We start from the raw sequence: 15,743 nt of genomic DNA, 5'->3' as shown, positions 1-15,743 counted from the left end.
AGGATATGATTCTTCTGTAGGTATCCAAACTCACCCCCAAATCATCTTCAAGATGGCTATCTCCTACAACTTCATAAAAAAGAAAAAGATAAAAACCACTATACATACATACAAAATCTATTAAATTACTTGTAAATTGGTTGGATTAATTAAGCACAATTATAGCATTCTGATTCAATTCCTTCAAATCAAATGTACTTTAGGACAATTCAGAAGTCAATGTTTTGTTACTTCCTGACAATACAACCTGTAAAAGCATAAAAGAAATGGGGGGAGGGGGTGAGAAGGAGAGGCAATGTGATTTTCTGCCTTCCTCAAGAGAGCTATCAGACAGAAATACATATAGTCTGAAGTTTCAGGCAATTAGCTCTCATTCTGATTTTCCTGCAACCTGCCTACTAGTGAATAGTAGTTAATAACTTCACACTCCTCACTCCTCCCACCCCCAATATCTTAACAAGGAAGGAAGGGCAGTTTCTAAATCATTGCTCAGTCATCTTGGATCATTGCCAAAGTGAGAAGCTTTAGAACACCTGTCAAATAACACGTTGCTTGTGAAAAAGAAACACACACCAAAGTGCATTTATGTATAATTTTCATACACATACTAACTGAAAACAGAATGAACTCTGGTTTAACAGAAAGTCACTTGTTCCTACTAAGGGGTTGGGAGAAAGAAGTTTTCTAGGATTCAATTAATATAAAATAGAAGTATGCTGATAAAACTTGATCTACTACGACGGGGCTCAATAACTCTGACACGATGTCAATCTGTCAGGGTTCACTTTACCATGCTCTGCTCTGTTCCCAATAGCCTAAGTTAACATATGGTATTCCAAGAGGAAAATATCCATTTTCCAATCACACACACATACACACACACACACACACACACAGAGTAAGGTAGAAAGGAAGAAAGGAAAACAGGAAAGCTTGGCATACAATAGGTTCTAGAAAGTTTCAAAGTTTCTTTTTTTTTTTATTGCTCTAACAGTCTTTTAGTTGAAAATGACTTAAAGATTAAAACTCTCTTTGAATAATTTTTGTAAAATATAGAATGCCTATACTGTCAAAGATAAAAGTCACTGAAACCTTACTGAGGGTAGAATCACAAAATTCATTAAAGGAACAAGAGTAAATACTTATGTCAACAAATTAAATAAACAATGCACATAGAGAACAAAGAGGACAAATTGTTTTGTTTACAATTCTAACATTAAAATTATAAGAATTTGAAGATTTACATTATATTTTCTTTATTTTATTAAGAATGACATTAAATAAATTTTTTGCAAAAAGTGATATATTAAATGTGATGTTTACAAATTGCTTCCCAAAAGCAGGTCTATTACATCCACTGCTAGTATCAATAATCATTTTCCAAACCTGAATGAATATGAAGTATCAATCATAGAATATTTAGAAATAAGCGAAGTCATTACTTTAAAACAGAAAAAGGAAACCTAGATACTCAAAATAAAACTGTCTTTTTAAAAAATATTCTGTAATGACAAACTTGGATTATTTACAGTGGCCTTTCCTGTTAACACTTCAATGCAAACAATCACCGCTCTGGAATCAAAAGCTGAGTATTTAAATCCTAGCTCCACCACTTAAGAATCTATGACCATTCGTCAGAAACATCAGCTTTCAAGTCTTTCTATGGGTTTGAAGCTAATTATTTCAAAAGGATTCATTCAGCTTAAAAAAGAAAAGCTCATGATTTTGATCAAAATCAGTGATTTTTTTAAACTATAGACTCATGCTAATGTCAATTGTTAGAAGTCATCAGGATGTAGCACATTTTATGCATGTGAATATTTTTATGCTTCTAACTAAAGAAAATCTTTGATCTCTCTAACACCACCAATAAAAACAACAAAATAGCTAACTAATATCCATGTAGCACTTACTATGTGCCAGGCACTGTGCTACTTGCTTTACAATTATTATCTCATTTACAACCATTATCTTATCAAATATTATTTCATTATATCATCACAATTCTAGCAGATGGGTACTAGTATCCCCATTTTACAGATAAGCAAACTGAAGTTAAATGACTTACCAAAGTCACACAGCAAGCATAATTATGAGGCTACATTTGAATTCAGGTCTTCCGGAATCCAGTCACAGTGCCTGATGTGCATGCACAGTGCATGATAAAAATGAAACAGCTTACCATTTAATGCTTCCAATTAATTCTCCTAGACCAATGACAACTTCATCTGTGCATCCAAGATATACTTCTTACTACTATCATCATCACCATCTCTGGACAAAAACCAACCATTTGTATCACAGGCATTTCTTAGAAGAATTAATTTACATAAATTCACTACCCTCACATTCAATTTTATCCAAGAAAGCCACACATAAATGGGAGTCACAGACAGGCCAGAAGTTCACAGTAAGGGTGCAGCCTCAGAATTATTTTATAAAAGCAACGGAAGCTGAATATTTACAATGATCTCCATATTCAACTGAAGTTGGAGACTAAAATTTAAGATAACAATTTATTTTAAGGTAAACTTTTGCATAGCACCAAGATGAAAACAAAAGACAAAAAAGTTTTGTCAATCTCCAACTATTAAAAATGGTATAAAAATAACCTAGATTTTTCAGAATTTATCTAGCCAACTACAATTGGGTTTTTTAATAGAGAGAGAGATAGGTGTTGATGAATACAAAAGAGCAAAGAAGAGCTAAAAAATCTTAAAAAGTCAAGACTCTAAGAAAGTCATACCAGGCATGTACCATATTACCTCAGCAACAGTGAGAAAAGAATTTAAAATATTTTCCTGAATTAATCCCAGAGTACTAAGATATTTCAAAATGGGAATTTCTGGGAGGCGGAGTCAAGATGGCGGCGTAGAAGCAGCAAAAGTTCAGACCTCTGAAAACCCTTTCTTACCAATAACGAACTGAATGCTCCTAGGGGACTGAAAATCAAACCTAACAACAAGACAGCGCCAAGGAAACCTCCTGCTGGACTCAATTAAAAAGGTACACCCCCCCCCCAAAGCCAGAATCTGAGAACACTTGGTTTTAAGGGGAAGGCAGAAGGAAGGTCCCAGGATCCTCCCATCCCCCCCAACCTAGAGCTCTAAGCCTCCAGTGGCAGCGCAAACCTCTGGGAAGGCAAAGGCACTGGTCTGGAGGGTGTACTTTGTGGGCAGGGCTGTGCCAGGCTCAGAGCTTCGAACACAGGCGCCAGGGAAGGAGCTGGAGAGGGAGCGCAGAGCAGCCAGCCTGGTCAGAGAGGTGGAGAGCCTCCATATTGCTCCAGCCATCCTCAGAGCACATCCAGCCCAACCCAGCTGAACTTAATCCCATCAAAAATCTTCAGGGGTTAGGGAAGCCCAAGCTCCAACACCCCTCCCCCACAAACTGCACTGAGAGACTTGACAAAGCTCCAAGAGGGAAGACTGACAGAAAGCCCCAAAACCAAAAAAATGAGAGGAGCAAGAACACAGACAAATACAGGGAGTAAAGAAGTGGTAAATATAAGCAAACGACAGAAAAAGAAGAAAGAAATTACAATTGACAGATTCTGTACAGGCAACGAACAAAGAGCAAATGAAACAGAGGAGGAATCAAGCAATTAAAAGAAATTCCAGCGAATTGGATACAGGCTTTGGAAGAACTCAAAATGCAATTCAAAACAAAATTAAGAGGCTGAAGACAATTGCAAAAAAGAATTTAAAAACTAAGATAAATCATCTGGAAACAGAAAATAGTGTCTTGAAAGCCAAAATTAACCAGATTGAAAATGAAGCAAAGGAGATGAAAGATGAGGCAAAGAAAATGAAAGATGAGGCAAAGGAGATGAGAGATGAGGTAAAGAGAATGAAAGATGACCTCCAAAGAAAAATCAGACCAGAAGGAGAAGGGTGACCAAAAAGCCAGAGATGAAATCCAATCTTTAAGAACCAGAATACAACAAGAATTAAGTGACCTCAAAAGGCAGCAGGACACTATAAAACAAAACCAAAAGAATGAAAAAATTCAGGAAAATATAAAGCATCTCATTCACAAAACAGAGGATTTAGAAAATCGTTCCAAGAGAGACAATCTAAGAATCATTGGTCTACCAGACCATGCCAAAAGAAAATGCCTAGACGTAATACTACAGGAAATTATTCAAGAATTATTCAAGAAATTATTCAAGAAAACTAACCCAATATTCTAGAACAAGAGGGAAAAGTGGAGATTTAAAGATTAAAGAATCCACAGATCACCTCCTATACTTAATCCCTAACTGACAACACCCAGGAATGTGATAGCCAAATTCAAGAACTATCAGACAAAAGAAAAGATGCTAAGAAGAACTCATTCAGATACCATGGAACCACAGTAAGGATAACACAGGATCTGGCTGCATCCACACTGAAGGACCGAAAGGCATGGAATATAATATTCCAGAAAGCAAGAGAACTAGGTCAATAACCAAGAATCAACTACCCACCAAAACTGACTATATTCTTACAGGGGAAAGTATGGTCATTCAACAAAATAGAAGAATTCCAAGTATTTGTAAAGAAAAGACCAGAACTGAACAGAAAATCTGATGCCCAATCACAAAACTCAAGAGAATCATCAAAAGGTTAGTTAAAAAGAGTGAAAAAAGAAAAACAAAACAAAACAAAACAAAAAAAATCCTTTTTAAAAAAGAGACCTTATAAGTTAAAATGATATGTATCCCTATAAGAAAAGAGGTCATTGGTAACTCTTAAAAATTGTTATTATCACCTGGACAGAATACAGTGGTCATTGCATCAGTTTCCATTCTCTATTTCAATAGCTAGAAGAATTACAATTAGAGGGAATAGTGACAAACTGAATAGGATGAAATGACAAGACAAATAGATATATAGATATATGTATGCATAAATGCATATACATGTGTGTGTTAAGATTAAAATTAGTTTTCTCTGCTAAAAGTATTATATTTTTATGAGGTTTACTAAAGATTAAAAAATAAAGAAAATACAAAATAAGAAAGCACGTGCCTAGGAGGGTCGAAATACCCATTCAATTTCACTCACTACATCTTGGGAGACGCGTGTCCCTAGAAGAGGAAGCAGAGAGACCTGAAGTAGGTAGAGACTCAGCTTAAATACAATTTCTGTTCTTGGCCCAGGTGGAAATTGAGGTGGGATTATAGTGAATTCTGGGAGCTACCAAAGACTTCTGGGAATTGAAGTCCAGGGTTCAAATCCTGTTTTTACTGTGTGTGTGTGTGTGTGTGTGTGTGTGTGTGTGTGTATAACTAGAGCTAAAAAAGAGGTTATACTAAAAGAAATAGGAAAAGAAATAAAAGGGGGTAAATTTATATGTCACAAAGAACCTCATGGTGGGAGGGGGGAGAACAGTGTATTGACACTGGAAGGGTAAAGAGGTTGGAGATAGGAAATACTCAACTCTTAACCTGCATTGAAATTGACCCAAACGGGGAAGACCAATCCAATCTATTGGCACAGAGAGTTTGGGCCCTAGAGGGGAGTAGAAGGGTAACAAATGAACTGGTGGGGAAAGAAGCAGTTCAAGGGAGGGAGAGGGTAGGGGGTAGTTTTAGAAAGACTGCAGGGAAAATAAGGGAGGGCATAAGAAGGGAGGGGGGTAGAAAGGAAAGTAAAATAAGGGAGAAAACTGGGGGAATAATTAAAAACAAACATTGCTATAGAAGAAAATAGTGAAAGAAGAAAAGGCAGGACCAGGAGTAGAAATCAAAATGCTGGGAAATACACAGCCAGTAATCATAACTTTGAATGAGAATGGAATGAAATCACCCATAAAATGCAAGCGAATAGCATAGTGGAATAGAATCCAAAACCATACCATATTCTGTCTACAAGAAACACACATGAGGAAGGTAGATACGCATAGCGTGAAGAGCCAACTCTATTTGGCATCAACTGATGAAAAGACAGGAGTCACAATCAGATCTGACAATGCTAAAGTAAGACTAAATCTAGTTAAAAGAGTTAGGGAAGGTAATTACATCCTGATGAAAGGCAGTATACAAAATGAGGAAATATCAGTACTCAACATGTATGTACCAAATGGCATAGCATCCAAATTTCTAAAGGAGAAACTAATGGAGCTCAAGGATGAAATTGATAGAAAAACTATACTAGTAGGAGACCTGAACCTTCCTCTATCCAAACTAGATAAATCAAACCAAAAAATAAATAAGAAAGAGGTATGAGAAATGAATGAAATCTTAGAAAAATTAGAGTTAGTAGATATGTGGAGAAAAATAAATAGGAACAAAAGGGAATATACCTTCTTTTCAGCAGCACATGGTACATTCACAAAACCTGACTATGTATTAGGGCATAAAAACATTGCAAACAAGTGCAAAAGAGCAGAAATAATAAATGCAACCTTCTCAGATCACAATGAAATGAAAATAATAATTAGTAAGGATACATGGAGAGGTAAATCAAAAATTAATTGGAAATTAAACAATATGATTCTCCAAAACCAGTTAAAGAACAAATCATAGAAAAAATTAATAACTTCAGTGAAGAAAATGACAACGATGAGACATCCTTTCAGAACCTATGGAATACAGCCAAAGCAGTACTCAATGGAAAATTTATATCCTTGAGTTCATATATTAACAAATTAGAGAGGGCAGAGGTCTATGAATTGGGAAAGCAAATTAAAAAACTAGAAAGTGAACAAATTAAAAACCCTCAGATGAAGACTAAATTAGAGATCCTAAAACTCAAAGGAGAAATTAATAAAATTGAAATTCAAAGAACTATTGATTTAATAAATAAGACGAGAAGCTGGTACTTTGAAAAATCAAATATAATAGGCAAAGTACTGGCCAGTGTAATTAAAAAAAGGAAAGAAGAAAACCAAATTGACAGTATCCAAGATGAAAAGGGAGACCTCACCTCTAATGAAGAGGAAATTAAAGCAATCATTAAAAACTATTATGCCCAATTATATGGCAACAAATATGGCAATCTAGGTGATATGGATGAATAGTTACAAAAATATAAATTGCCTAGACTAACAGAGGAAGAAATAGATTACCTAAACAACCCCATATCAGAAAAAGAAATTGAACAAGGCATCAAAGAACTGCCTAAGAAAAAATCCCCAGGTCCAGATGGATTCACAAATGAATTCTATCAAACATTCAAAGAACAACTAATCCCAATGTTATACTAACTATTTGACAGAATAAGCAAAGAAGGAGTTCTACCAAATTCCTTTTATGACACAAATATGGTACTGATCCCAAAGCTAGGCAGGTCAAAAACAGAGAAAGAAAACTACAGACCAATCTCCTTAAATAGGATGCTAGAAAAAAAGACTCCAGCAATTCATCACAAGTGTTATTCACTATGACCAGGTAGGATTCATACCAGGAATGCAAGGATGGTTCAATATTAGGAAAACCATCCACATAATTGACCATATTAACAAGCAAACCGACAAAAATCACAGGATTATCTCAATAGATGCAGAAAAAGCCTTTGATAAAATACAACACTCATTCCTATTGAAAACTCTAGAAAGTATAGGAATAGAAGAGCCTTTCCTAAAAATAATAAATAGTATATATTTAAAACCATCAGCCAACATCATCTGCAATGGGGATAAACTAGAATCCTTCCCAATAAGATCAGGAGTGAAACAAGGGTGCCGATTATCACCTCTATTATTTCACATTGTACTAGAAACACTAGCAGTTGCAATTAGAGAAGAAAAAGAAATTGAAGGCATTAAAACAGGCAATGAGGAGACCAAGCTATCACTCTTTGCAAATGATATGATGGTCTACTTAAAGAATCCTAGAGAATCAACTAAAAAGCTAATGGAAATAATCAACAACTTTAGCAAAGTTGCAGGATACAAAATAAACCCACATAAGTCATCAGCATTTCTATATATCTCCAACACATCACAGCAGCAGGAAATAGAAAGAGAAATCCCATTCAAAATCACCTTAGACAATATAAAATAAATAAAATTGTCTTTGCCAAGACAAACACAGGAACTATGAACACAACTACAAAACACTCTCCACACAATTAAAACTAGATCTAAACAATTGGAAAAACATTGACTGCTCATGGGTGGGATGAGCTAACATAATAAAAATGACAATCCTGGCCAAATTAATTTACTTATTTAGTGCCATACCCATTGATCTACCAAAAAACTTTTTTACTGAATTAGGAAAAAAAAACTGTAACAAAATTCATTTGGAAGAACAAAAGGTCAAGGATATCCAGGGAAATCATGAAAAAAAATGCAAAGGAAGGAGGACTTGCAGTCCCAGATCTCAAACTTTACTATAAAGCAGTGGTCATCAAAATAATTTGGTACTGGCTAAGAGACAGAAAGGAGAATCAGTGGAATAGACTTGGGGTAAATGACCTCAGTAAGACAGTCTATGATAAGCCCAAAGATCCCACTTTTGGGGACCAAAACCCACTATTTGATAAAAAACTACTGGGAAAATTGGAAGATAATATGGGAGAGATTAGGTTTGGATCAACATCTCACACCCTACACAAAGATAAACTTAGAATGTGAATGACCTGAATATAAAGAAGGAAACTATAAGCAAATTAGGTGAACAAAGAATAGTATACTTGTCAAATCTTTGGGAATGGAAAGACTTTAAAACCAAACAAGAGCTAGAAAAAAAAAATCTCAAAATGTAAAATCAATAATTTTGATTACATCAAATTTAAAAGTTTTTGTACAAACAAAACTAATGCAACCAAAATTAGAAGGGAAGCCAACAAATTGGGAAATAATCTTCAAAACAAAAACCTCTGACAAAGGTCTAATTACTCAAATTTATAAAGAGCTAAATCAATTGTACAAAAAATCAAGCCATTCTCCAATTGATAATTGGGCAAGGGACATGAATAGGCAATTTTCAGCTAAAGAAACCAAAACTATTAATAATCACATGAAAAAGTGCTCTAAATCTCTTATAATCAGAGAAATGCAAATCAAAACAACTCTGAGGTATAACCTCACATCTAGCAGACTGGCTAACATGACAGCAAAGGGAAGTAATGAATGCTGGAGGGAGACGTGGCAAAGTTGGGACATTAATTTATTGCTGGTGGAATTGTAAATTGATCCAACCATTCTGGAGGGCTATTTGAAACTATGCCCAAAGGGCACTAAAAGACTGGCTGTCCTTTGATCCAGCCATAGCACTGCTGGGTTTGTATCCCAAAGAGATAAGGAAAAAGACTTGTACAAAATTATTCATAGCTATGCTCTTTTGTGGTGTCAAAAAACTGGAAAATGAGGGGATGCCCTTCAATTGAGGAATGGCTGAACAAATTGTGGTATATGTTGATGATGGAATACTATTGTGCTCAAAGGAATAATAAAGTGGAGGAATTCCATGGGGACTGGAACAACCTCCAGGAAGTGATTCAGAGCGAGAGGAGCACAACCAGGAAAACATTGTACACAGAGACTGACACACTGTGGTACAATCGAATGTAATGGACTTCTCCATTAGTAGCAATGCAATGTCCCTGAACAACTTGGAGGAATCTACAAGAAAAACCACAATCCATATTCAGAGGAAACATTGTGGGAGTAAAAACACTGAAGGAAAACAACTGCTTGAATACATGGATTGAAGGGATATGGTTGGTGATGTGGACTCTAAATGAACATCCTAATGCATACAACAACACGGAAATAGGTTCTGATCAAGGACACAAGTAATCCCCAATGAAATTGTGTGTTGCCTGCAGGAAGGATGGGTGAATGGGAGGGAGGGAAATAATGTGATTATTTTAACCAAGGAAAAATGTTCTAAATTGACTAAATAAACTAATTCAAATTGGGGGGGAAAATGGGAATTTCTACTCTATTTATTATACACCAACAGTAAAAATTTCTACTTATACATCTAGTATTTTCTAACTTGGTAAGCACTTTCTTCATTCACAACAACCTTGGGAATTAGTCAGCTTGGGTCTCTCCAGGCCCAGATTTCATCACTGCCCAAAGTCATATAATTGGAATGTGTTAAAGAGAGGCCTCCTAACTCCTTTATCTATTACAATACTCTGTATTATTATCAGGATTTTACTGACAAAGAAACTAAGGTTCAGAGAAGTAATAATGGATTCAATTCCAGGTCTTCTGACCTCTATGCCCTCAGCTTTTTCTAAGATACCACACAGCTACCATATATAGTAAAAAAGTTGCTTTTCTCCAACACTAACTTTTTTTTTTTAAACCAGTCAACAACAGTGGTCAGAACCACCTGTTACTGGTGGTTGTTTCAAATTATTTTAATACATCCAAGAAATACTTAAAGAGGCTCTGCCCTTCTTCAAGTATTTTTACATGCAATGAGCTGGGCATTGTTTCTACTTGCATTACTGTATGACTTGGAGCACAAAGGCACACAATCAAGAACTAGACCGGCAAAGAGGCTGGCAAAGACTTATTTCAGGCAAGTGCAAGCAAAATGCAAATTTCAGAAATGCAATCAGTAGGCTTCAGAATACCTTTATACTTGGAACATTATAATATATTTTTTGACTACAAGAATAGTGTTAAGAATCAGATATCCAGTTCAAGAATCAATATTTTTCTAAGTTAATAAATAAAATAGACTATAGATCATGTCCCTGTCATCTTCCCTCTCCACATTCTACTCCCCAAAAAAGGCTTGCAGCTCTATTGATTATTGATTCCTCTAAGTTAAGGGCTTTTAACCTTTCTTCTGTTATGGACTGGGGAAACCCATAGATCCTTTTCTCAAGTGTTTTTAAATATATAAAACAAACCAAAAAGTTACAAAGGAAACCAATAATATTAGAATACAGTTAATAATTTTTTAAAACAAAATTCATATATCTATTAAGAACTTCTGCTCTACGTCAAAATACTAATGATAAATTAAAAAACTTTCATGAATGCATGATCAATTGTATAGTAAAATTTCTTGGTGCCAAAACAATGGACACATATATATAAATGTGACATTAAAGTTCCAAAGTTTTTCACCTAAGTAATTTATTACTCTTCAGAAGTTTCTAATTAGATTGCTCATCCTAAATAAATGAGTCAAGGAATCGTTCTAATGAGAGCAATTTTGTATTTATGAAACCTATTTAAAGTGTGAGTTAGCTTGAAAAGAGAAAAAAAAGTTCACAATAAAATTAAAATCATTGCTTTTGCCCCAATATAACTTGTAAATAATGATTTTAAGTCTTCCAAAGTCAGAAACTATTTCAGTCCTTAGGTTCCCATTACTATTTAATATTCAAGACCAAAATTTTTCAGACTAGTTTTAGTCATTGTCTTTATTACATTAAAAAGATTTTTAATAAAAATATCTGAAAGCCAACTGACTATTAGTGGAGGTCACTATTGTTCACAAAATAAAAACCTTAATTGATTAATGATCACAAGGTATCTATCGCCATCTAGTGAACAAGAACTTCAATTACTACCCCAGTCACTTCACTATTGATGGTTTGCATTAATCACACAAGAATGTTTAAGTGAAGGAAAGCTAAACTGTGGAAAGTATGGGTGTATAGACCCACTCATTCTCTAGGAGAAGAGAAGAGATACATAACTTGCTATGTTTGTGTGCCTAAATAGATTTTAATTTTTTTTTTTAAGATTTCCTTTTGTCTCACTGGGAACACCAATCTTTTTGCTCTTAAAGAACATACACCTTTCCCCAAGCCACACTAGCTTCTTCACTATTTAAAGACCAAAATTATAAATAAAATAAGGTGAAAGCCAGATGATACCTATAAAGAGATAATGTTGATGTCCGTATGACAAACCATCAACCCCACATAATATAATGATGCCTTTAAAAGGACAATTAGAAATTATGCAGTCTCCACTAAGCCCACAACATACTTGATTACAGAAATTATTGGGTCATTAAATCCAAACCTACATCTTTCTAATAAAATTAATGAGCATGTATAAAAAAAGCCTCAGAAGTAGTGAAAAGAAGATAAATTTCTAGCCCTCCCCAGAGTAAATGTCAAGTTGTGTTTTAATGCAAACTCTATACTCTAATGTGTCATTTTGGTATTCTGACTTACTAAAATATGTTCTCCCAATTTATTTTCAGGTAAACCATAAAATAATTCATGCTATAATTGCTTTTAGGTTTAGAAACTTCTTTGCAATAGATTGTGAGCAAGGCCTAAAGATGGGAGGTCCTGGGTTCAAATTTGCCTCCACTACTACCTTGGAATCAATCCAAGACAGAAGGTAAGTTTAAAAAAAAATTTCTTTGTCCTTCAAATCAAAATATTGTTCAAGAATATATATCTTTAGAGAAAGTGTGTTTTATTAAAACCTATTATAGCCAAACCTTATGCAAAGTGGCTTGAGTTTCTACTTTTCTGTGCTGCTTTAATGACAACCTAAGAGGATTTCCAAGTCACAAACCTCTAATCAGCAGTCTGATATTATTACTTAACATTACTAAAACCAACAGCAGAAATTATCATGGTGAATCTTTTTGGCTTATAATTCTTTTATCAAATCACCAAAAAATATAATTGGATTACATTGAGTTAATATTTCTTATATGAGCTTTTAAATAATACTCTTTCCTATGGCCAAATTTACAGGGCTAAGTTGTATAATTAGCATTTCTCAATGACCACAACTACAGTCTACACAGGCTTCTGCTCACAGTTGATGAGGTGGGTATAGTAATCCCAGGTAAAAGGGAAGCCAGAACTCACAGGAATAGGACACACAATGGTTAGGAATGAAGACATTCTAGATGCCTCTTTACTGGACTAATTTTCAAGAGGGGAGGCAGGACGAAGAAAAGGGTAAAATATATATATTTTTTAATAATTTGAGTTTTGGTTTTATTCTATTTTCTAGGAGAAATGAAAATTGAGTTTAACCTGCCTATTAAATCCAACTCGATTAGAAATGTAGTCCTTAAAACATAATAGATTTTGGGGGAGGGAAAACACTGGTCAGATTTGGGGTTATCATTACCCACAGTGCCCTGTTCAGCTTGCAGGTTTCTGAGCCAATGATGAAAATGTAACTACAGGGATTTCCCAACAGCAAGAGGCACTCTCCAAGGGAGTAAATTGTCAACTATTGCCTCTCATGAGAAACTTAAGAGTAACCTTGATCCGATCTCAATAGTCAACCTATGTATTATCACCCAGTTGGGGCATAGTGAGTGCATTTCCTAAATACAAAAATAAGATGGTATTCCATCAGGAGCTGCTGGATGCATGCACAGAAATAAAATCTGAATAATTTTAAAGAAAACTTAATGTAAGAAACCAAAATTATCCTCTCCTCCTTCCAAAAGCCTCTAAAACACCCACTTCCATCATGTCCTTAAAGGAAATGCCTATATCTTCAGATAAGCATTCCACCCAATCCTGCCCAAACAAGACAGAATGGCTGTCTAGAACTGAGAGGAAAGAACACTATTTCTAAAGACTGAATTAATGTAAGCCAACAATAATTTAAGATTTTCTTTTTAAAAGCTATAACTAAAACCCTTAAGCATTTTGTGGAAATTAATGAGAGTATGAGTGCTGATACTTCAATAAATGCCTATCCTAAATCTCTTAAGTGTCTGACATCCAATGATAACTCCATATATTTTCTTACTCCCATTACAAACCAACTTAAAATCTCAAAGGATAAGAAGGAGCACTTGAAGCTGCCCAATTCAATTAGATTATAAAACAAGTAAGAAGACTGCTCTCACATTTGACCACAAGGAGAACGGTTAAAAATATTCCTGTTTTCAAAGTACTCAAGATTCTACTACTTACCTCCCTTCCTTTATATGTCACCAAAGCAGCCAATGGTTTGGCATAAAATCTGCTGTAGGAAAATCCAAGACAGCCATACATACTGTTTGCCGTGAGCTTCAAAGCCTTCTGTCTAATGTCGTACTGCAAGGTTGCAACATGGCCAAAAAGATGGAAATCAGAAATAGTTGATATATAATATTCACAAACACAAAACAACTATGTTAGCTCGTTTCTTTCATCACCTCCCCCCCAAGAAAGGGTCGGGTGTGTGGGCGGACATCTCCTTCACTCTCCAACACACCTATACAAAACTTTTAACATTTTCAATCACTTAATTCCCACAGCTTCTAGATGCATCATCAATTACAAAGTTCAACAGAATCCCAGACACCTAGTAGCAAGCTTAGCCAATGGACCTCACTTTTCTAAAGAAACCAGAATCTGTCTGCTCACTCTTGCATCTAATTTTCTCATTAGGCAACTTCATCATATATACCAAGTCTATGAAGAATCAAAATACCATTAGACTTAAAACCACTATAGTTCCATAATAAGCTAAGCTGAGCAGTTGCTGAAGACATTTCTTTATGAAAAGGAGTACCTGCAGAACAAGGTCTGGATTTAAGTCTTGCTGTTTCATGAGTTGTTTGACTTGTTTTCTCCTCTCAACCAGTTTCCTGATTTCTTTGGGTAAAATTCCCATTTCTAAATCTGGATCTGGCAAATCAGGAATATCTTCTTGTTCTTCATCCTGCCAAATAATACATGCATATTTTTAAAAGTCATTATCTTAAAAAAAAAACAACTCTTTTTGGTAATATTGTCTAGAGATATTCGCTAAGAGCATTTGAATTTTTTAATTAAATATTTATTCCATGATTGCTGTCTATTTCATGTTATAAAGAGATAAAATGACTGACATAAAGCCAGAGAGACTAAGAAAACTGGAGACCCTTTGAGGGAGAAAAAAAGTCACTCTTTTCAAACTAGATGTCAAAATCCCTTAAGAAAAAACAAAGGTCATCTAGGTAGACATTACAAAGCTGGACTCAGATACTTTGCAAAACCTGCAACTATGGAAACTTTTCACCGTCTTCTGTTCCAACTTACTCTCTGATCCTCATCTGGTAGCAGCTCATTTTTCCCTAGAGTTATCCTACAATTTAAAGGTAAACCATGGCTCAATTAGAACCTGATGATTTCTGAACCTAGTGAAACAAAGAAATCTGTTAGCCAAGCTCTCCTTGTCAACATGAAAATCTTACCCACTTTTCTAAGCTTCCTTTTTAAAATCAGTTGTCACAAGAGCTTTGAAATTAAATGTTCAAAATTTACTATTAAAGATATGGGTGGGGTCTTAACCTAGGGTCTGTGAACTTTAAAATATATAGTTTTGATAACTATACTTGAATAAACTTGATTTCTTTTATAATTCTATTTATTCTATACATTTAAAAATTATTCTGACGAGTCTGTAGGTTTCAAGAGACTGCCAAGAAGGTTTAAGACACACAAAAAGTTAAGAACTCCTCTTTTAGATCATTTGCCATTCCACACAGATTACAGAATTGAAAAATACTCAGAACTGGACTTACTATTGTAGTGTTTAGGGTAAAAGTCCAACTAAATGCCAAATTGAGAATGTGTATACATATGGTAGGTCATGACAATTCTTTTTTTTTAAAGCATTCCTTAGCTTCCACATAGTATTTTATATTTGTAAAGTACTCTGTAATCATTAGAAAAGCAAAATTTAAGAAATGTGAACAGGAGTCAGTCATATTAACATCTATAGCAAGGAAATCATTAGTGTTTTTCTGCATCCTGCATTAATTTTACTAACTGCACAGTACAATAGAGAAAGGGCACATCTGCCCTTTCAAAAGCTCAGCATTAAAAATAAACCTTCTGGCTTAAAGGATGTCAAATATAAGCTAAATGAGA

The 15,743-nt window shown here is 34.8% G+C and overlaps 1 protein-coding gene across 1 annotated transcript in view; it reads right to left on the bottom strand.

The window, feature by feature from the left end:
• POLA1 (DNA polymerase alpha 1, catalytic subunit) overlaps window positions 1-15,743 on the bottom strand; it is a 345,771-nt gene that overhangs the window by 282,436 nt on the left and 47,592 nt on the right. Inside the window, exons 25-26 of the mRNA XM_007493400.3 lie at window positions 14,401-14,550; window positions 13,818-13,940 (exon numbers count right to left, since the gene is read on the bottom strand). Coding sequence (XP_007493462.1) covers window positions 13,818-13,940; window positions 14,401-14,550 — 273 coding nt within the window. The remainder of the gene's footprint in view (window positions 1-13,817; window positions 13,941-14,400; window positions 14,551-15,743) is intronic.

Source organism: Monodelphis domestica, chromosome 4 (genome assembly GCF_027887165.1).
Source record: "Monodelphis domestica isolate mMonDom1 chromosome 4, mMonDom1.pri, whole genome shotgun sequence".
Lineage (NCBI taxonomy): Eukaryota > Metazoa > Chordata > Mammalia > Didelphimorphia > Didelphidae > Monodelphis > Monodelphis domestica.
The sequence above is the reverse complement of the archived record's forward strand: the minus strand, read 5'-3'. Positions and strand labels throughout refer to the sequence as shown.